We start from the raw sequence: 22,670 nt of genomic DNA, 5'->3' as shown, positions 1-22,670 counted from the left end.
AATAAGTGGTATAGGTGATAATAATATAGTTATACCTATTTTGTTGTTAATATAATGATGATTATTCATTAGGGATTATAAAAGAGTTCAATTTTTCTAGGTACCTACTTTCACTTCTTCAAAATGAGTTTCATCAAAGTGTGGAATGCAGATAGGTCTGGTAAGAAAATGGTGCAAGCAGAGAGCCTGGAGGATTTTAAAAACAAAGCTGCTGGAAAACTGGGATATCCAGCTAATAGCATGCCATATAAGGTATGGTGGTGAGTTTAAATAAACTTATGTTTTATATTTGTCCAAGTGTAGTACACGATGAAAGATATATTAGTGTATTTTTTTAGGTGAAGAGAGTAAACCTACAGTTCGTGCAAAATTTTTCCAGGAGACTATTTCAATCATAATTTTTCATAGTGTATGGGAGTATTGGTCAGCATTGCATAATTGCATAACAAAAATATATTTGGAAGTCATTTCATGACCGCAGTTAAGTTTTTGGGTATCAAAACTTTTGTGTTTTCAACACCAAGAGCCTCTTGCATTCTTTATATATTTCTAATAATTTTACTTTGCTTGTCTTTCTCTGTTACAGGTTGAATGATGATGCATCATTTAGTGGGCAGTAACCTCCCCAATATAGTTTGAAATGTACTTCATTTTACTTAATCCAATCTTGTTCTACTCAATCCAAGCAAGACATTTAGAGTAGAGCAGTCATACTGGGAGAAGACAGTTGTTTTCTAGGTTGCTAGATTTCTTTTAACATGAAGAGGCATGACATGCTTCTGGCATATCAGAAGGATCTCCATTTTTGGTTGTTCTGTCTGGCATATTTGTAAAGTGATGTACAATGCCACCTGCATCTAACCAAAATCCTCTCACCTCTGTTCCACCCCTAGATTGGGAAGAGTTTGATTCTTGGAGCTGGTGCTGGTAATTGAATCTCTGACATCTTTTCCCCTGGGAGAGGGTCAGTATGAAGGAAGTCCATCTTTTTGCACTAATCTCACCACAGCTATATGCTTCAAACTCACAGGCCGTCTCATAAATAGAGTGTTGTCACAGAATCAATTCTGTGGATTGTTCAGATTTCTGGTGAGTTGCTTACATGAAGCACTTATTCAACTTTTCTGTTAGGTATTGCATATCTTCACCAATTTACATATCGTAAGGCAGAGGTAACATATTGGATAATGCAGATGCTATCACTGAGAGTTCAGGACTCTCGTTTATGCTGTAAATAAATAATAAAAATCATATGCCTAGCTGTCAACACAGTGCTGACAACATACACTTGTCAAACTCTATTAACTAAGTTATGAATACTTTCGGCATGGAGGACGTATATCTATATTTCCCCTATTGTGCATAAATTGCGGATAAGATGAATGTACGTTCTCACTTTTTAAGTGCATATGGAAACGTGTATGTGTTCCTATGATTGTTTTGCTGTAAATGTTTGATATTTCAGTTCTTAACTTGCCCCTCTTGATGGCAGCACAAATGCTGTTTCTTTGTTCTTTCTCCGCTTCTCCTTGTGGTGCATGTTCTGTGTATTTTCTCTTTTGGCACAGTGGCTGACAAGGCTGGCCAAGGTTGTTTCCAGTAGATACTTTCCCAGAATGATATTCAGCATTTTCTGGAGGTGATTAGGAATGATTCTAAGTTTCAATGGGAACCAGAGAATGTAGAAAGTGATGTTATTCAATAAATATTAACAGAACTTTCTTTTATGGATTTTTAACTTGGAGAGAACTCAACAGATGGAGGGGATGGGCGGTGGCGCACCACCACTGTGACGCTGTCCGATAGTTGTCAGACGTCGTAGTATGGCATTTTATCAGACATTCTGAAGGAACATGGGAACATAAGGGTGCTGTGCAACCCTGTAATTTGTCGAATGTCATGGTACACCATTTGTCGACCGAACATTTAAGCTCCAGTGATGCATGCAATTTTTGTTGGATATCGCCTTCCGACTAATGTCGAGCTTTAACAAAATGTCTTGCTACAACATGCGACAAAAATCACATTGTCTTCAGAGTGTGACATCCGACAAACATAGCATGCATAAATGAAGCCTTGTACATACAAGTTTGGTGAGGTACCACATTTCATTGAACAAACTTTATATGCGTGCAATTTTTTTTTTTTTTTTTTTTGGACATAGCAGTTCAACATTTGTTCCCTGTTCCACAGGCGGCCAGCCGATTCAGTGATTTAACAAGCCAGAGATTTTTGAAAATCAGGCACATTTTAGAAAGCTGTTGAGTAAAAATATGTAAGTCACCTTATCACATGTAATATTAGTATTTGATTATTTTTCTTATTTTCTGTTGTTAGTACATTCCAATGTGAAATGGCTAATACTGCATTTGGAATCTTCTGTTAAATTAATAAATTTGTCATCTGCAACATGTGACAAAAATCGCGTGCATTGCACTCTTATTAATCCGATGTTTCTTGGATGTCCCAGTTTGACATTTTTTTTGTCATGTACGATGTTTGTTGGATACAACATTCAACAAAAATCACATTCATAAACGGAATCTTAGACTGCTGCACCAACTGCAAATATGCCACTAGAATTTTATTACTCTTTTGGCTTACTTAACCTTATTTAATGTAGCAATGCATTCGAAGATTTACTTTCATCCCCCCGGCATAATACTGGTTTTGCATAGGTTAGCATGTGTTTACAATGACATTTAACTGTTATCAAGTTTAACTTTGATATCAAGAAGAATCCAACAAATTGGGATATATCTATTGAATAATATCATGACAAACTGGAACTGATATCTGCATTCGTAATAGTTTAAAAAGAATAACTCAGATTTGAAGAAAAATACTGAAAAATCAAGGTCCCTACCGATTATTTGCCATGAATAAAACGAGAACATGACTAGTAATTTACATTTATTGTATTAGTTACATTGACTCCTAACTTAATTTTTGACATATTCACCACCTTTCTCCTGCCATTTGTCGTAACGTGGCACTAAATTTTGTGCCCATGGCATGTACACCAAAGACTGTAACCATCTGTACTGCAGCGTAACTGTCAAAACGTTGTTCTGCCAACAACCTCTTCATCTGTCTGAATAAAGAGATGAAAGTTGGTACGTGCAAGGTTGGAAGTAGTCGAAGATCTCTCGCTTGAAGTGATATAAAATAGCCTGCGTGCACTTAGCTGAATGGGGTTGTGCACATTGGATCAACCTTCTGTGAATTGTCTGCACTATCGTATGATCAGCCGGTGACCGTACACACCTCACAGTCGGCAGGAGACTGTATGAAAGCTACCACCTTTCTCTCAGGACTGAGTTAAAATGACTGCGCTGCCACTGCACCAGATTGCATCCACATACCACCTCTTCCTGCCTGCAGGTGTGTGTTGTGCTCTGGCCACTAGTATTGCGTACAGTTGTCACTGGAACGTCTCGTTTCATCATAAATGAAATTTCGGAAACTGTTATCAACAGCGTGTTCCTATTTTGATATTTGATTATCTAAATCAGGCACCTGTACGATGCATTAGATTCCCCTCTATAAATTTCTTGCCTTAAATTTTTAATCCGTAGCCAGCAATAATAGTATAACTGCATATTGTCAGTTTCTCAGTACTTGGATATACTGTTAATGTTTGTAATGAAGGATAATGTAAGGAAATATGACACTTTGTTCTGTACGATGCCATTGTTTCACTTTCAGAACATTTACTCCCAAAATTCAGGTTTAAGGGATGCCAAGCAGACATTATGTATTGCCATGTGTGCATCAAATAAGCGGCGAATTTGCCCTGTCTAAATCACACACATATGTGCAAGGTTAAGTTCTTTGCTTTGCACAGAAAATAAGTTTGATACAAGTGCTAATGCATCGAAAAATGAGTCTGCACTCATGGTTCTTGCAAGCAGAAGGTTCCAAGCCTCAATGGAAATATCAACATATAATAACGAGAAAGGCTAAGGAGATTGATAAATTACAATATTTCTTTTTTCATCAATGGTGCTTCACTCTAATCTCATTTAGTCGCAACTTTAAAAATGATCAATTAAAAATGATCAAATATTTTATTGAAAATGAAAAAAAATCTCTGCAATAACCCCTCCCTAGTTTCTGAGTTGTAATAATTTTCCAAATTCACTATTTTGCAGTTTCAATTCAAATCATAGAGAAATGAAGTACATTTCTTGGAAGATAAGGGTGGTACTTAAGGCGAGGAGAGATAATGACATAGTTCAACGTGTCCTTTTTTCGTCCATGTACTTTTCTACGTCATTGGATGTTTGATATTCCCGAGAGAACAAATAAAATAATGGTCCCATATATCTAATGCATTTCTTCTTGCCTCATATGGCCATCCTGGCAGTGTTGCCAAACCCGATGAGCAAAAAAGAGCTACATTTCAGCATTAATAGAGCTAAAGATGACTTTCAATGAGCTAGATTAAAGAAGGCTGCATAAAGTGCCTCCTAGGATAATTTTAGGTGTCAGGGGGGTGGGGGCACTGCTATTACCGTTAGCTTTAAAGTGATGGCAATTTATTCTTAGTTTTCACTGCCTAGATTTGGCGGCATCACCCATCAATAATCCAGTGATGTTCATTTGAAATTGAAAATAAAGGATTCCCAGATAATAATATTGTCATCTTCACCTTAGCCACAGCGCTATATATAAAAATACCTGGGGAGGAAATAGGGGGTGGGTGATGCAGCCTATATATGAATATCACGTCATGTGCAAAATGTACACTCATGGCAAAGGTTGGTCCTTATGGGCCAGAGCCAGTGGTGGCATCATGGTGGGGCAGAGGACGGGTGCCATAGTTCACAGTCAAGCGAGTGCACGAAAGAGTCTGGCTCCAGAAGAGCAAAGTTGGCAACAGTGATCGGCAGCTGTCCCAGCAAGAAAGACCTAAGGGAAATTGTCCCTCCTCGCCTTAAGACAATCCATTCCTGGATCTGTATGAGTTTATTATTTCCATTTGCAAAAACAGGGATTTAGTTTATAAAACTGTCAGGAAAAAGTATAAAATTTGTCATGGAAAACCTGGAAAAGTCATGGAATTTCATTTCTGCTTGTCTGTAGCCACCCTGGTAGGGCATTCAACTGCCTTGTCCCCATATAAAGTGGCTCTGTGGTTCACCCAGCCTCAAATCCATGGGTACTTGGGAGGTAAAGGCAGCTAGAGCATGGTGCTGATCACATATCCTCCAATATGGTGAAGATCGAGAATGTGTGGGGCCGTACCCTTATATCCCTTAAATGTGCCTTCATGGCAAGATGCTATATGCATGTGGTACTTTACCTTACTTTAACACTAACTCTTGAAGAAAATTACATACAGTCTTTCCAAGTTATATTATAATGTGCACTACGTAGAATTTCCAGCAAAAAATGCAGGTGCAACCAGGACTTGAACCTGGGTCTCTGGCATACCGTACCATTGCTATAACCACTGAGCTACCGAGCCTGCCTGGCTTCATCTGATTTTTCACTGCCACCTTTTTAACTATGACGATTCCACACCAAAACCTCTACTTAGGAATGTCCCAGTGAAATGGAAATTTGTTGAATCGAATGTAAGCAAGTCATCCAGCCCCGATACTGGAGGGGTTAATGCTGCCACCTTTATGGTTATGGGGTCGTAAGTTCAATTCTCTGTGGAAAAAAAATATGGTTTCCATGCGCAGTCCCTGCAATAAAGTGGATATGAAACAAAGATACATACATTGATAGAAGCAAGAATTAAACACACGTTTCAGAGGAAATTAAATAAACATGATTATTGAATAATACCTTAAGAAACAATCTTTCTATAATCGTACAAAATTATAACGAATCATGCCTTCAGGTAAATGGCTTTCGTGATGAAACAATTTTTGTCCCCTTTCAACCTCTACATGTTTTCACTTTACCCTATTTTATGGCATTTCTTTGGAGTGGAGTTTTGTAAATCTGTTCCACCCTAATTTCCTGTTTAATGTTTTATTAAAGAAATTATATAGAAGCCGGCTGCGCTTAGCAATACAGTATACAGGGTGGCGACAGACCTGGAAAACCTGGAAAACCGGGAAATGTCAGGGAATTTGAGGTGTGAAAAAAAGTCAGGGAAATGTCAGGGAATTTCGTCTTCATTGACTTTTTTTAAAAAATTTATTTATTTAAGATATCGTTATGGAACTCTGCACGGGAACAGGAAATCTCGTCCGTAAGTTTCGGCCTCAACTTTTAGGCCCCTTTTATGTCCCACACATCCACGTCGCCAGAAACCAGTAATGGCAGGAGGAGGGAGAGAGAGAGAGAGAGAGAGAGAGAGAGAGAGAGAGAGAGAGAAATTTCTCTCGCCCTGGCTTCTCGGCGGGAATTTTAAATTCGGACACTCTTTGGAGGAAAATTGTTACGTATAACTCTGGCACTATAGGAGCAGTCTACTTCGGATAACTTTTGTTTTTCAGCTAAAACATCATAGCATGCAACCGTGTGCAATTTGGAACGCCGAAGCGAGGAAGGGGGTTTGGGGGGCGCGACCCCCGAATTTCAATGGAAAGAAACATAATAATCTTGAGTTTGCCCTCTCTTCTCCTACTATTTTGGAGAGAAGCCGCGAACTTTAGTATTCTTTTCAAAGAATGGATATTTCTCAAGATAATGAATAATGTTTCATGTTCTTGGGTGCCATACAAGTTGAATAATAAGCCAAAATAGGATTTTTTTTACGAAAAATAGATAATTTGCAGTTTTTGAGGAAAATTGTTATAACTCGGGAACTATGGGAGCAATCTACTCGGATAAGTTTTGTTTTGCAGCTAAAACATCATAGCATACAACCGTGTACAATTTAGAACGCCAGACCGAGGAATGGGGGTTTGGGGGCACAACCCCCGAATTTCAATGGAAAAAACATAAAAATCTGGAGTTTCCCCCTTCTTCACACGCTATTTTGGGGGAGAGGGCGTCAACTTTAGTATTCTTTTCAAAGAATGGATATTTCTCAAGAGAACTTAACATGTTTCATGTTTTTGGATGCCATACAAGTTGAATAAAGCTAAAATGTGATTTTGTTTTTACGAAAAATAGTAATTTGCATTTTTGGAGGAAAATTATTATAACTCTGGCACTATGGGAGCAATCTACTTCGGATAAGTTTCGTTTTGCAGCTAGAACATCATAGCATGCAAACGTTTACAATTCAGAACGCCGGACCGACGAAGAGGGGCTTGGGGGGGGGGGGGGTGACCACCGAATTTAATAAAAAAACAAAAATCTGGAGTTTGCCCCCTCTTCTCCCGCTATTTTGGGGTGAAGGCGCAAACCATAGTATTCTCTTCAAAGAATGGACGTTTCCAAAGAGATTGAAACATGTTTCATGTTCCTGAGTGCCATACAAGTTGAAGAATAAGCCAAAATGTGAAATTCTGTTCGGAAATGTGGCATGGATATGTTGCGGAGAGGGGGGAGATTGGTCATCAATATGAATTTCCCAGGCTTGCTCCAGACCTGTGTCAGAGTTTCCACCCAAACATAAGAGTATGGAGGTCCAAAAAGCACATTCATTTCGTAATCAGCACCATGATACCATATGGTATCATCGGGCGAGTACGACCTTACTCTGATGATACCATATGGTATCATCGGGGGAGTAAAGGTTAAGCCTCTAAATATTACGTGGAAAATGCATTGAATTATCATTTTTTCTTGTCCGTATGGGAGTAGTAAAGGGACTTGTCAACAGATGGAGAGGATGGGAGCGGGTGGCGCCGTCCGATAGTTGTCAGACGTCGTAGTAAGGCATTTTGTTGGGCAAACTAAAGGAACATGGAAACAAATAGGTTCCATTGATACATTCGATTTTTGTCGAATATAGCCACCCGACAAAGTACCTCACTACAACATGCGACAGAAATTGCATGGACTGCAACATCCAACAAAAATCGCATGCATAAACAAGAAGAGCTGTAGACTACCAATATGCTGCTCGAATATTGTTACTCTTCTGGCTCACTTCACCTTATTTAATGTAGCAGTGCTTACGAAGGTTTTCTTTCATCATCCTAACGTATTACTTTGAATTTGAATTTACAATTTTTGGAGCGTCAGCACTTAGGCTATTTTGATCCCGTCACATTATACGGGGGCCAGCCCCTTATCATTACAAATAACAACACTAACGTTGCATAACTAAAAATCTTAAAATCTTCTGACTTCTGTTAAAAGCTGAGGCTGTAAAAGGGCACTCAGCACACACAAAGACAAAAAACAGGACAACACACACAAAATTATACTGGTCATAGTGCCAGTCGCCAGAGCCTCGTTAGTCTTTACTCCAGGGTGCACTACGTGGAAGTGAGGTTGACTTTTTGGCGCCTACGTGGAAGGTACCCCTTACACCCCCTGACGTATTACTGGTTTCGCACAAGTTAACATACGTTTACAATGACATTGCACTATTCTTATATATCAAGAAGAATCCAACCAAATGGGATATATATTGAATACTATCACGAAAAAGTGAAACATAAATCTGCATTTGTGAAAGTTATAAAAATTGGCAAGTGGATGCTCCCAACCTCAAATTTGCTGCAACACTAGTATTGCAATGAAATTAACGCCACTCTCTGTCCTGTCTGTTTAAACTCATGAGAGATGGTCATTAATCTCTCACTGAGTAAGGTTAATGTCCAATATTATGAAATAACATACTAATAATAAATACGTAAATATTTTAATATTTACTCAAATCATTCAATCATAAAAGCAAAGCCCAGCCCTGCTAAATTTTCACTTTCCATCTACTGATTTATACGAGGGGTGGCCAGAAAGTAATTTCCAATTAGTAGGGACATTGATATTTCGCAAACGCCAAAACCGTGAAAAATGGTAATTGCTGCGAAGTTATGTTTAGGAATGTGCAGTGATGTCTGGACACATTTTTCGCCCTTCGAAATATCGAAATAATGCGAATTTGGCATAAAATGCGAATTGTTGGCGTTTTTAGTGATTTTTTTTTAAAGAAATGTCCTAAAACAACGAAAAATTCCATGAAATCCAACATTCTTGTATTTTCTAGGTTATGTTTGTGTACATAGAACATGCAAGTTTTCCAACATCTTACTCAAGAGTAAACTATAGATTTGTACGTACATGGAATAATTCCGACAGCCACATTAAATCATGCATTTTCCACGATTTTTTCAACTTCTATCAAAACCATTTGCATCACAGAGCAAAGTGGCAGGGTTTTAACAGGAGATCGAGTGCGTATCTACCGTCACACGGGAGCCACATCTTCGTATTTATCGCACGAGATATGTATGTTTCGAATTACCAAGTTAAGTGCGCACCATCGGCATTTGTCGAGCGAGTAGTAATGGAGCTGTCATTAGGGCGTCTGACTACTATTTGAGAGACCCGGGGTCGATCCCCTGCGGGGGAGAACCGGGATGTTTTCCACCTATTCAAACTGCTCCGGCGCCCACCCAGCATCATATGAAGCTGGTACCTTGAGGAAACTTTGAGGGGAAAAGGTAGTCAGGAGCATGGTGCTGATCACATCACCCCTACCTTCAGCCGTGATCAAGAAAGTGTGGGGCCCTAACTCCACACCCCTATACACCTTCATGGAAAAGTGCAGGGGAGCACTTTACTTTTACTTCCTCAAAAATCTGTTCCAACATATCAAACTGTGACGAAAATACGTAGACCATGTGACCTACAATTTAAAATAATAGTTTAAAAGCACAATGGAGTATTACGTTTCGGTATATTTGGCAGATAAATGTTCTAAAACAAAAACGCGAATTTTGGGAAACGTAACACTAACAAGTCAAAAAAAGATAATGCCCACTTTTGGTGCCATAATATATTGGCATCTGTCACGTGAGATTGTTTGATTTAAATTTTTTGGGTGCGTCGCCACTTATGGTCATTATGCACCCTTCAGTATATACGGGGAAAATTCCATTATCTAAAATCCTTACCTTAAAATTAAAAAAGGGGTATGGAAAATAACTTTCCCAAAATATCTTTCAAGATATCAAACTCTCACGAAGAGGCATAAGTCATGTGACTTACAATTTGAAACAGTAGTTTAAAAACACCATGAAGGTATAATTTCAGATATTTGCCAGAAAATGCGCTAAAATGAAAATGTGAATTTTGGGAAAAATAACACCGTATAGTAAAAAATAAAAAAAATAAGAAAATAAACCAATTTTTTAAAGAAAGAACAAAATATGAAGGTCCCTACCGATTAGGCATAAATGAAACAAGAATATCAGTTGTAATTTGTTGCATTAGTAACAGTGAGTCCTAACCTAATTTTCGGCATAATCACCACCATTGTTCTGGCATTCGTCGTAGCATGGCACTAAATTTTGTATGCCCATGGTATATGTGTCTGACAGCAAAGACTGGAACTATCTCTACCGCAGTGTAGCGGTCAAATCCTTGCCCTGCCAGAAACCTCTTCAGTTAAACAAGGAGATGAAAGTCTGTACATTCAAGGCCAGGGCTGTACAGGGAGTGGTTCAAGATCTCTCACCTGAAGTGATGCAAAGGGACCGTGTGTACTCAGCTGTATGAGGTTGTGCACATTCGACTGGCCTTCCGTGAATTATCTGCACCATCGTCTGACCATACTATCACTCACGACGTCCGGTCTGCACACCTCACACGATTGCTGGTGGCTCTGTGCCAAATTCTGAGCGTGCAATGTAGGCTACATCGCAATCGGTGGGAGACTGTATGAGAGCTGCAATCTTTAACCTAGAACTGTCCTAAAACGGCTGCATTGCAACTGTACCAGATTACAGTTACATGCCACTTCTTCCTGCCTACATGTGTGTGTGTCGCTCTCCGACCACTAGTGCTGCGTATAGGCACCATTGGAGCTTTTTTCAGGATGCCCCTCGTATATGAACTTTCAGAAGCTTTTATTATTGTTCCTGTTTTAATGTGTGGTTAGCTAAATCAGGTACCTATACAATGCAATTCTATAAATTCCTTGCGTTAAATTTCTAATACCTACATACCCTTTTCGTCAGCAATAATGGTATAACTGCATGTTGTCAGTTTCACAGTACTTCACTTTTATATACTGTACTGAAGCAGAAATCCCATTGATAATGTAAGGAAATATGACACTTTATTTTGTTCGATTCAATTGTTTCACTTATATGCAAGAGTTAAGTTGTTTGCTTTACAGAGAAGAGAGAAGTAGCTTTATGCATTGAAAAATGAGTCCGCAGTCCGCACTCATGGTTCTTGCAAGCAGAGGGTTCCAAACCTCAGTGGAAATATCAACATATAATACGGAGAATGCATAAGGAGACTGATAAATTACAAATTGCATTTCTTAATCATTCACTCTTCACTCTTATCTCATTTAGTCGTAACTTTAAAAATAATCAAGTATTTTATTTTAAACTTACTGCGTATGATAAAATTCCGTAATCCTTTCCTAGCTTGTGAATTGTAATAATTTTCCAAATTCACTATTTTGCAGTTTGAATTCAAATCATAGAGAATAGAGAAATTAAGTCAATTTCATAGAAGATAATATTGGTACTTAACAAAACCATACGTGGATCTGTGTAAGTTTATTATTTCTATTTGCAAAAACATCGATTTAGTTTAGTTTGTAATTGTCAGGGAAAAATTTAAATTTTGTCCTGGAAAACCTGGAAAAGTCAGGGAATTTTATTTCTGCATGTTTGTAGCCTCCCTGAGTATATTTCCCTTCTTCAATGAGCTCAATGATCTGATTTCATTATGTTTATCAGTACTCATATATGTTTTCTTTTTGGGTCAGCAATAATCGTCATAGATTAAAAAAAAGTTAGTATCAGTTCCGCAACAATCACATGTAATCTGAATGTTTGTATGTATGACATGTGAAATCAGGAACAGTTAGTTCGAAAGAAGAAGGAAATGTGACAATTTGTGTTGTATACGATTCCATTGTTTGAGTTCTGGTGCGAGAAGCACGTCCAAGTGATGGTATTGTTTTGGCATCAGATGGTGCATGTGCATTCCTGTTTTTTTTATGATGATACTTTTCTGTTCGGTTGGAAGCACTTACAGTGGGTTAAAAGTAGCTTTGGCACATCATGTGGATGCACACCCCTCCCCCCCCCCCCCCGAGTTCCAAGTTACGTATGGAAGTTGGCTCAAATTTTAAATTCATACACTTATTTGACAATGTTATAACTGGTAGACTATTCGACCAATCTACTTCGGGTAACTTTTGTTTTTCAGCTAAAACATCAGGGCATGCAACCGTGCAGAAATCAAAATGCCAAAGCCAATAAGAGGGGTAGGGTGGGCCGCGGCCCCCAACTTTCAATGAAAAAATCATTAAAATGGGGAGTTTGCCCCCTCTTCCCTTGCTATTTTGGGACGGGGATGCAAACTATATCCTCATTATCTAAAAATGGTCCTTTCTCAACCGAATGAAAGTCATTTCATGTTCCTGGGTGCATTACATTATCGAATATGTGAAACAAACTCCCCATTTTTATGATTTTTTCATTGAAAGTTGGGGGCCATGGCCCACCCAACCCCTCTTATTGGCTTTGGTATTTTGATTTCTGCACGGTTTCATGCCCTGATGTTTTAGCCGCAAAACAAGAGTTACCCAAGGTAGATTGGTCAAATAGTCTACAAGTTATAACATTTTTTGTCAAATAAGTGTACGAATTCAAAATTTGCGCCAAAGGCCTCTTCAAAACCAAAAAATGTTATAACTCGTAGACTATTTGACCAATCTACTTCGGGTAACTTTTGTTTTGCAGCTAGAACATCAGGGCATGCAACCGTGCAGAAATCAAAATACCATAGCTAAAAAGAGGGGTTGGGTGGACCATGGCCCCCAACTTTCAATGAAAAAATCATAAAAATGGAGAGTTTGCCCCATCTTCCCCCACTATTTTGGGAAGGGGATGCAAACTTTAGCCTTATTTTCAACGAATGGTTCTTTCTTAACCGAATGAAAGTCATTTCATGTTCCTGGCTGCATTACATTATCGAATATGTGAAACAAACTCGGGACGGCGACACGGGTGGGCACCCAATCAAATTCACTAAGTACATATACTTAGAGATATGTGAATGTTGCAATAAATTAGTGTATTCTGGTGTTCATTACATGTATATTTTACTAATGAATATTATCTATGCTAGAAATGTTCACATATCATCATCCCATAAAAACCTCATTTAACACATTCGGGTCTGGCCTCATAATACAGCATTTTTACCTCAGGCCTGCGGTTTTTGGTTGTTTTTCAAATAATCGTAGAAAAAGATATTTTTAATTTGTTTTTATTTACCACACATTTCTCAAATCTACAAAGCTTCCTCTTTTCAATGAACAAAAATTTTTTAAATTTTCTTTTCATTTTCAGACATTTTTGAATTTTTTTTTCAGCAATGTTTTGTGAAAAAAGAAAAAAGTACAACATTGTAACAAATGTTAATATAGAGATATTTTAAGTTCGTAATCTGGAAATTTCAATAATATAATTATTTCAAAAATATAACAATACAAAAACTACATAAACTATCAATACATCTTTTGAATCTTTCATAAGAATACTTCTGATGTGCACATAACAAAAAATAATTACAAATTACAGGTAATTAGCTTTTGTATGAAAAAGTTTGAAACATTCAGGAATGCAGAGAACAACGTCACTGCTGGGGCAGTAAAATGTTGTGTCTTTTCTTGCCCACTTGCCAGTTTCTTTTTGTGCCTGTCTCCACAAACTTTACATGACCTACAGGGCCTTGACTTTTTCTCTGTGTAGAGGGGATTTTCATTGGAAAATGGCGGCCTGTTAGCCTATCTGCTGTAGTTGACATTGATGTTTGACCTTGAATATATCCGCCCGCGTTGATTAGTAGCGCTTCCCCTACTTGGATGATGAACTCTTCCAGAGGCATATTATGATTTTCCCTGTTTACTTTCTTATAAATTACATATGAATTCACCACTGACCTAATGAACAAATGGAATGCAGAATTTCGGCTATGCAGTCTGGATCTAACAATGCCATTCTAAACAATGCAACGTACATCAAACTGACAACAAACAGTCGCAGGTGCGAGATTAAAATAGGACATGAGTCACCTAGCGGTCGGAATTTCAACCAAGATGCTTGAAGGAACACACACATGAGACGAACTACGAACATAGCCTGTAGTTCAATCGGCAAAGCGATTGCATACCGCAGGATGGGCTATGCCCGTCTTTCGTCCACATTGACTTTAAGTGCACTGCGGACTATGCCTGCCGGGAGACCCCAATGTGTTAACTTTGTCATTAGAAAGCAAAAGGAATTACTAAAGATCTTATGGACCTTATGGACTGCATAATAAGTTAATAAATGTATTTTCTTGTTGTTGACTAGTATTAATCTGTTGTGTTCTTTTCTACGTAGGTTGTTTTGGAGTCAGATGGTACAGAAATAGATGATGACGACATTTTCCTTCACACCGTTAAGGAGAAATCTATATTTATTCTCCTGCAGAACCATGAAGAATGGAAGCCGATACAGATAGGTAAGTGGCAGGGAGAAATAGGGATAGAAATAAAACAGGAAAGTTACCTTTTACATTTTGTAATTATTTACTTCTTTGGTCAGAACATACATTCATGGGGTTATTACTCACTTTTCCAAATCAAATTCCCTGAATTTTTGCAGACCACTCGGAAAGGTTTTTAACTCTATTCACAGTACATATTGAGAGTATAAATATAAAAGCACTGCCTCCATTTGCAAGTAACGTCAGTTTTAAAGGTATTTTTAAAATACTGCAAGATGCCTGTTGTAAGAATTTACTGTTTACAAATATGTAAAAATTCCATATTCACCACATATACTTCAGTGACTCAGTGGCATTCCATATTCCTGATTTTCCCGGTTTTTTAATATGATTATGAAATTTCCTGCCTTTTTCGCTTGATGGAGTTTGTGGACTTTTTATAGCTTGGACATCCCATTTTGAGAGTTAAAACTGTCATTGATAGAATTCTATCCATTCTGCAGTTTGTTGGTAACTTCTGAAGATCAGATATTCTTAGCATGTAAAAAGACTTTGTCAGAAATTAGGGAATATGTGAAATAAGGCTAAAAAGTTCTGGAAATTGTTGACATTTGAATTTTGCCTTGTGCTATAGTTGTTAGCCTTGCCCTCATAGAATTTATTGCAGATTACTTTCCAACAAAATATGCTAGATGAAAATATATTTTAGCTCTTGAAAGGCTGTTGTGAGGAAATTCCAGCATGGACGTAAGTTATGGCCTGTTAACCTGTACATACTCGAGAACCAGCTAGCCTTCATCAGGTATGATGCTAATTACAACTGCCTCAGGTAAATGGCCATCCTAACAAACACTGCCCAACACTAGAAGGAAACCCTTCTTATGTTGTTACCTGGTTTAGTGGACTCTTAAAGCTATGGAAACACATACATGTTACAGTGTATATGCCTGTGGTATCCTGCCTAGAGCTCTTGCATCTGACACACACACATGTGTTCACTCAAGTCAAGTCTATCAGTTGTCTGCCCACCTCCGTGGCAGAGTGGTTATATGCAGTGGCTGCAACTCAGCCTGGGTGTGAGTGTTCCTTCATAATTTTATCACATCCTTTTATTCACGATTAGCTAAAAGTGGGAGAAAAGCAAGGTAAAGTAAAGTAAATCAATCAATCAGTCAGTCCCATTATATTATTCATAAAGTAGTTTTATGTTAAAAATTTTAAACTTGCAAAGTTGGCTATAAATTTCACGCACTCACATGGACTGCATCATCAGTTTACTTCATTTCTTAATGACTGAGAGAGAGGATCAAAGTTTTCTGTGTAAGTTTGTCGGGTTTCCTGCATGAAGTTTTGCAACAATTTTGTCAGGTCTGTAAAGAAATGAAAATTGTTTTTGAAATTAAAGGATACAGTGAAAGTGTGTTATCCTGTATTAATTGGGTTCTAGGCTTGGCTTTTGTAGTAGATTTAACCAAGTATTTAAGATTTATGGGAGGGATCATATTGTGACTTCATTGTGTGACAGGGTTAAGGTTTTCAAAATCAAAATTTAACTTCGGATAAATCAAGTGTGTTGTAGTAATTTCAGTAATTTTTGTCAGGAATACCAATGGTCGATCTGTGTAGCTGATTTAAGCCACTATTTGTCCCAAAGTGCAAATACAATTCATATCTTGGGAAATGAGAGACACTGTACTCAGTAAATACAGAGAAACTTTAGTACTCACTTTCCACGGTGCTGTTTTTCGTTGTTCCCTTAATTTTGGTGGCCACTGCCATCATCATCGTTGTTGGTCCTTGCCTGGAATGCTTCTGTTGTGAAAATACTACTTCGTGATTTTGAGTATAGATTTTTAGTGCAAGGGGTCCACTTTCACTTGTTGTTGCTGCTTATTCAAGTACCAATCTTAAAAAGGAACTTAGTGGAGTACAATGCAACTCATTGCTGAAAGATAAATGTCACGAGGTGATGCTCCTAGATTTCACTCATATCGTCACAGCAGTACACTTGAATGTATCAGTTTGCTGTTGGAATTTTAGCAATGTTTGGCAGCACTTACTATTGTGATCATTGTGAAGAATTTCATGTTCACAAAAACATAATACAAACATTGAGAAGTTAGTTTCTTATTTTTTTTTTAAAAAATGTCAGATCTCAGAAACCAAACTATAACTGTTTATAAGCAGTTTGGTGCCTGTTTATGCAAGTGCAACCAGTTTATAAATAACAAGGATGTTCTCTTGTTGATGAAACGAATTCAATAAATAAATGGTTGTAACATCCATTGCAAAATGTGTGTTTAAGTAATCTGTCATTCACTATGTTTGTTGAAGATTTATTGTTAGTTATTCTCTCTCTCTTTGTGTGGGTGGTTGCTTGAATGCACCATAGGTGGAATAATGACCTGTCAGGTTGAGCTTTTTTGCCCTTAAATGCTCACCAATATGTTCATTGGAAGAAGTCTATTCGACATCAAGGGTGGACGTGTGTGGTCCGGAGAATTGGGATCTCATCATAAAGCAGCCCTACATGCAAATTGAGTTTGACATGCCTGCCTTACTGTACCATGGAGTATGCAAAGTGCTGAAAGACACCTACAAAGTCAATATTTTCCATCAGCTTGACAAAATACTCAACTTTTATTCCTGCATTATTTCTGCAGAAATGTTTATTGCTAAAGTGGGCTTTGTGATTATTAGGTCCTGGGACTTTATGTTATAACATATTTTTTTTTAATTTGGCATCAGATCCAATACTGGGGTAAGATCTTTACATGTCTGATGAAAATCAGCTGAAATAGATGAACTTGATAAGTCATGTTTTGACATATTTTACCAATTTCGCATTTTTACAACATATTTCTTCAATTTTCTCATAATAAGACATATTTCTGTATACTTTTGTAATTGTCTTGCATATACTCTGTTATTTTATAATTCATTCTTCATATATTTAATGCAACTGATAGTTCATATTATCGATGCAGGATAAGGAAATTACAAACAAAGAAATTAAAAGCAGATGCCGACTTTTCTTACCAACTAGTATAGAACAATAATATCTCCCCCCTTTTTTTATCCCGTGGAAAATTGATAAGGTGCAAACATTATTGAGGGAAAATGTTCTCTTTTCATTGTTGTGCGGGCAGGAAGTAAACAAGTTTCAATTCTTCTAATTTCTTTACCTTTTTGCAAGTTTTGTGAAACCGTGGAAGGATATTCAAGGAGATCTACAGCATGGCAGCATTTAGACACAGTGAAACATCAAAATCTGCCTAAAAATGTTGTGTCTGTTTATTGATTGCCTAGATTTATCAGAGCTGTAGGGAGTTGCCAATTATGATTTAGTTTCCACAAAGGTGTAAATCTGACAATAGTAAATGAAACTTGCGGTGAACCTCACGATATTTTCAGTATTTTCCCCCTACATTCTTCGGTTAAAGGAATCCCGACATTTAATACCCCACCGTAGTTGATCTTCCCTGGAAGATACTGACATCCTGTATAATGAGAAATTTGAAAGTACTGGTGTGCATATTTTTGGCTTTACTGGGAATATTTCTGCCTTTTTCAGACATATTTTTAATTTTTTATGACACAATTACATATACAGGGTGTCGCAAAACTCTTTCAACAACGCTTGGGTGCTGGTAGATATCATAAAAACAAGTAACTTTTCCCTCTAAAGTTTACCTCAAAAGAGCTTAGTTTCTGCGCTATAAGCGCTTAAAATCTATCCTGTACGTATGCAACCCAACACAGCAAACACTTGCTCTAACCAGGGGCACGTGGCAGGGTTGCCACTAGCATTCCTCATTAAGAGAGACGACTTGAAAACAACAACTTGGGAGTCTTGCCTGAGCAAAATTCACAACATTATTGATACTTACGATGTTGTAAGAAGCATTGACAGTATTTATAAACTGACCAAGACAAAAAAATGGGCAGATTGAAATTCAAGATTACTCATTCTAAAATATCTCCATAACTGATTGATTGATTTGGTTTATTTTAATTCGCTTTTCTGCCACCTTTGGCTAATCGCGAAGATGAGGATGATATGATGAAATAACAAATGACACAAATGTCTAGGCCAGGATTTAAACCCGAGACACCTGGCGTCGTAGCGATCTGTGCTAACCACATCACCACGGAGTGTTTCGTGTATCATGCAATATCAACAATTGCAAGGGACACGTGAGAGAGGGGAAATCCACGAACGAACAAATGTAAACATGATGTGCTTGCTGCCTCGTTTCAAACACGCAGACTGTAATGTTATTTCAATTTATTTGGAAGTTATTCCTATCTGTGCTATTGTTATTGCTGATCATGTTCGTCTGACAAGCAAGTAATTGCAAGGCTTTTTTAATTTAATGATTGATTGATTAATTTGCTTTATTTTACTTCGCTTTTGTTCCACTTTTGGCAAATTTGCTAAGATGTAGATGAGTGATGATATGATGAAATTGATGAATAGACCCTCACAAACATCCATGTCCAAGTCGGGATTCTAACCCAAGACCCCTGGCATCGTAGTTCGATGTTCTAACCACTCCGCCACGGTGCCGGCTTTTAATTTAATGAAACACGTTGTTTAGACATGAATAAATTCACACATTAAAACTAGTGCTTAGTAAAAGCCAAAGCCAAGAAATGCATACTTACGTATATCAAGCGCTGAACTGTAAAGGTCACTCGTATTGCACAATGACAAAAAACAATTTTGCGAACAGCCAAAGTCTATTGAGTCGCCTTGGTGATCGAGTACGTTTAGTGATCGACACATGATCTCTCTATCGAAGGTTCCTGATAAGAGCTCCGGCCTGGAGAAATTATGCCAATGGATCATTCGTCTTCGTAGTTCAGATTTTTCTGAAAAGGGATCAGGTACTGCACCACTACACCTATTGGTGCATTGAACGTAACGTAAAAAGAACACTGTAAGAAAACTTAATTTATAAAGTCTGTTAGTTCTCTGCTCTTAACGAATTATTTTGTCTCTTGGAACAAGAGTAGCGTTAGAAAAGTCAAGAATGAATATACTGACAAGAAAATTTCATTTCTGCAGTAAAGGCATGTTTTGCTGCGAATGCGATTGCAACCACGATGTTAGAGTCATTGTGTAATGCACTATCAGCCAGCAGTTTTTGTTCGAATGTCAAATGTTCGAAACGAGGCAGCAAACAAATCATGTTTACATTTGTTCGTTCGTGGATTTCCCCTCTCTCACGTGTCCCTTGCAATTGTTGATATTGCATGATACACGAAACACTCCGTGGTGATGTGGTTAGCACAGATTGCTACGACGCCAGGTGTCTCGGGTTTAAATCCTGGCCTAGACATTTGTGTCATTTGTTATTTCATCATATCATCCTCATCTTCGCGATTAGCCAAAGGTGGCAGAAAAGTGAATTAAAATAAACCAAATCAATCAATCAGTTATGGAGATATTTTAGAATGAGTAATCTTGAATTTCAGTCTGCCCATTATTTGTCTTGGTCAGTTTATAAATACTGTCAATGCTTCTTACAACATCGCAAGTATCATTAATGTTTTGAATTTTGCTAAGGCAAGACTCCCAAGTTGTTGTTTTCAAGTCGCCTCTCTTAATGAGGAACGCTAGTGGCAACCCTGCCACGTGCCCCTGGTAGTTATGTTAGAGCAAGCGTTTGCTGTGTTGGGTTGCATACGTACAGGATAGATTTTAAGCGCTTATAGCGCAGTAACTAAGCGCTTTTGAAGTAAACTTTATAGGGAAAAGTTACTTGAAGGGCCAGGGGGAAAAACGATGAATGTTCATTCGAGACGATTTGCCAGGAAATGAAAAACAAAGTATTTCTTTCCATAAGTACGTTAATATATGCCAAAACAATAATGCATTTTTCGGGCACTTCTCATCGTTTCCCAACCAAGGCCGTTCTCATTCTTATAGTACAGCTTCTGAACTATCAGATGGCGCTGCGATCTCAAAATGGGCGAAAAATCGACATTCATCGTTTTTCCCCCTGGCCCTTCACTTGTTTTTATGATATCTACCAGCACCCAAGCGTTGTTGAAAGAGTTTTGCGACACCCTGTATATTTTACAGTTTTATAGGACATAAAGTCCTGGGCCATAGAGATTATCTTACAATTACTTTAATATTCTTATTTCCTTGTACTTAATACTTGTGAATATTTTAGGATGAGGAGAAACTGATAGATTGATATGATTATGATATGCTTATATATTCTGAATAGTGTCGGAGGAAATTGATAGAGATATGGGTCATCAGTTCAGCATAACTTGACAATATAAACTCCACTTCTATATGTAAGTTGATTTTACAAGCCATCTCAACTTTTTTATAATTCTTAAGAGTGTAATTGGTATTGTATTGTGTGAATTGAGTTTTGGCAATGTTTATGCTTTAACAGAGTTCCACGTGCCTGTTATAACAGGTTAATATAAGTATAATTTCCCCGGATGGGAAATTTTCAAACCACTTTTCAAACTTTCCAGAATGTGCAAAATAAATTTCAGCTCTATAGAGTTGTCCACAAGGAAATGAACCTTCGGCCAAAAGCCTTTACGCATCTTCCTCTCTGTCCTTGGAGCTCGGACCAGTGTTGCCAGGTCGGATTTGAAAAAATCTGGTGTGTGTTCCTTGGAATACCAAGAGATCTGCTGCTACAAAATCAGATTATTTAATGTTAACAGATTAACAATGTTTTCAAGTGGCGGTTGGGTTAGGGGGAAAAACTTCACTATCTTTATTGAAGATTAATTATTACTTTTAGATCCTAAAATGTAATATTATTACTCTTGCATGGGTGCCAACTTTTCCAAAATATTGGCTGAGCTCAAACATTTTAGTTATAGGAATAAACACTCTACCACGAATCATGAAAACAAATAATAATAATTGTGAATATTATGAGGTGCAACTACAATGTAATTGAACTGTGCTGACTTCACATAAATTTACATCCTTATAAAGAGACACCCCTCACATTCTTCTTCTTTGCTTTTGTATATACCTTGGAAGAGTAGCATAACTAACATGTTCTGCGGCCCCAAACAACTTTCAGTTGTGCTTTTTCTTCTTCTTCTTCTTCTTCTTTTTTTAATATTGATTCACGTCAACACTTACATTTACATTATACATTTATATTATACTACACCTATATGTACTAAACTTGCAGTTATTTGGTCTGAAACTTCAATAAATTCAAAAAATCTCTTCCCTACTAGAATATTTTCTTCATGTTTAATATAGACGTATCTTGTTACAACTGACATTTCGTTAATTTTAGTAATATCTTGGGCTGTACATAAAATAAGGGAAGGGGGAAGGGTGCCTTTAGAACGTCATCTTTTATGCCACTCAACACCTGTTTTGAAGCCAGTGTAATAAGTTGATGTTGAATAGTAGGACCAAAGTATTTTGTCTCTATTTTCTAATTTTCAATATGAGTTTTAAGAAGTGGGGCATATCACGCTAACAAGTCGATGATGTTAAGAAAATTACCAGAACTACTTTGAACATTCGTTACATCTTCTCTATGTCCTCTGAGAGCCAAATTACAGATGGAATGTTATTATTACATCTAAAATTATTTCAGTTGTAGCACTACTGCCAGGTTTAACAAAGCAGTGGAACGTAGGATATTTCTTTGCCTTTTTTCCTTCTTTTTTCCTTTTTCGAAATTCAACACCACCAGACGTTTGTTTCTAAACCTTTCTTACATCATTAGCAATAACAACTACGTAAGAAACTTAACAACACACGGTAGCAGCATAGTTTCGGCAAATCTTGCTGAAACGTGGGAGACAAGGAGGGGGAGGGGGGTTGAAAGTGTTGACAGCACATTGTCTTGCCTGTTGTCTACCCTTCGGTGATGTAATCAATGACTTGAACTATTCAACTAATGCAGGTTTTCTTCTAATCTGGTAATATGCTTTCTACTTTTGTAGAGATTTAAAATTTTCTGTTTGCAGTTGTAGGGACATAAAAGTACAACATGTTTGGTTCAAAATATATTTTAACGCTGAAAGGAAACTTTTGCAAACTATCGGTCTTTCTTAATTTATCATTCTTGCTGCCCCCCCCCCCCCTTGGTGGAGTGGGGGGGGGTTGC

The 22,670-nt window shown here is 37.6% G+C and overlaps 1 protein-coding gene across 2 annotated transcripts in view; it reads left to right on the top strand.

The window, feature by feature from the left end:
* The window catches only part of LOC145986398 (uncharacterized), a 41,251-nt gene that overhangs the window by 13,759 nt on the left and 4,822 nt on the right, over window positions 1–22,670 (top strand). Inside the window, exons 2-3 of one of the 2 annotated variants that reach the window (XM_083120367.1) lie at window positions 101–252; window positions 14,442–14,562. In XM_083120367.1, the coding sequence (XP_082976493.1) occupies window positions 124–252; window positions 14,442–14,562 (250 nt within the window). In that variant the 5' untranslated portion in view covers window positions 101–123. Of the gene's footprint in view, window positions 1–100; window positions 261–14,441; window positions 14,563–22,670 lie in introns of those variants that run through there. The other variant, XM_083120368.1, reaches the window with a different exon arrangement.

The sequence above is a fragment of the Lepisma saccharinum genome, chromosome 4 (assembly GCF_977018435.1).
Source record: "Lepisma saccharinum chromosome 4, izLepSacc3.1, whole genome shotgun sequence".
NCBI classification, from domain to species: Eukaryota; Metazoa; Arthropoda; class Insecta; order Zygentoma; family Lepismatidae; genus Lepisma; species Lepisma saccharinum.
Note: the sequence above shows the minus strand (reverse complement) of the source record. Positions and strands in the feature narration are given on the sequence as shown.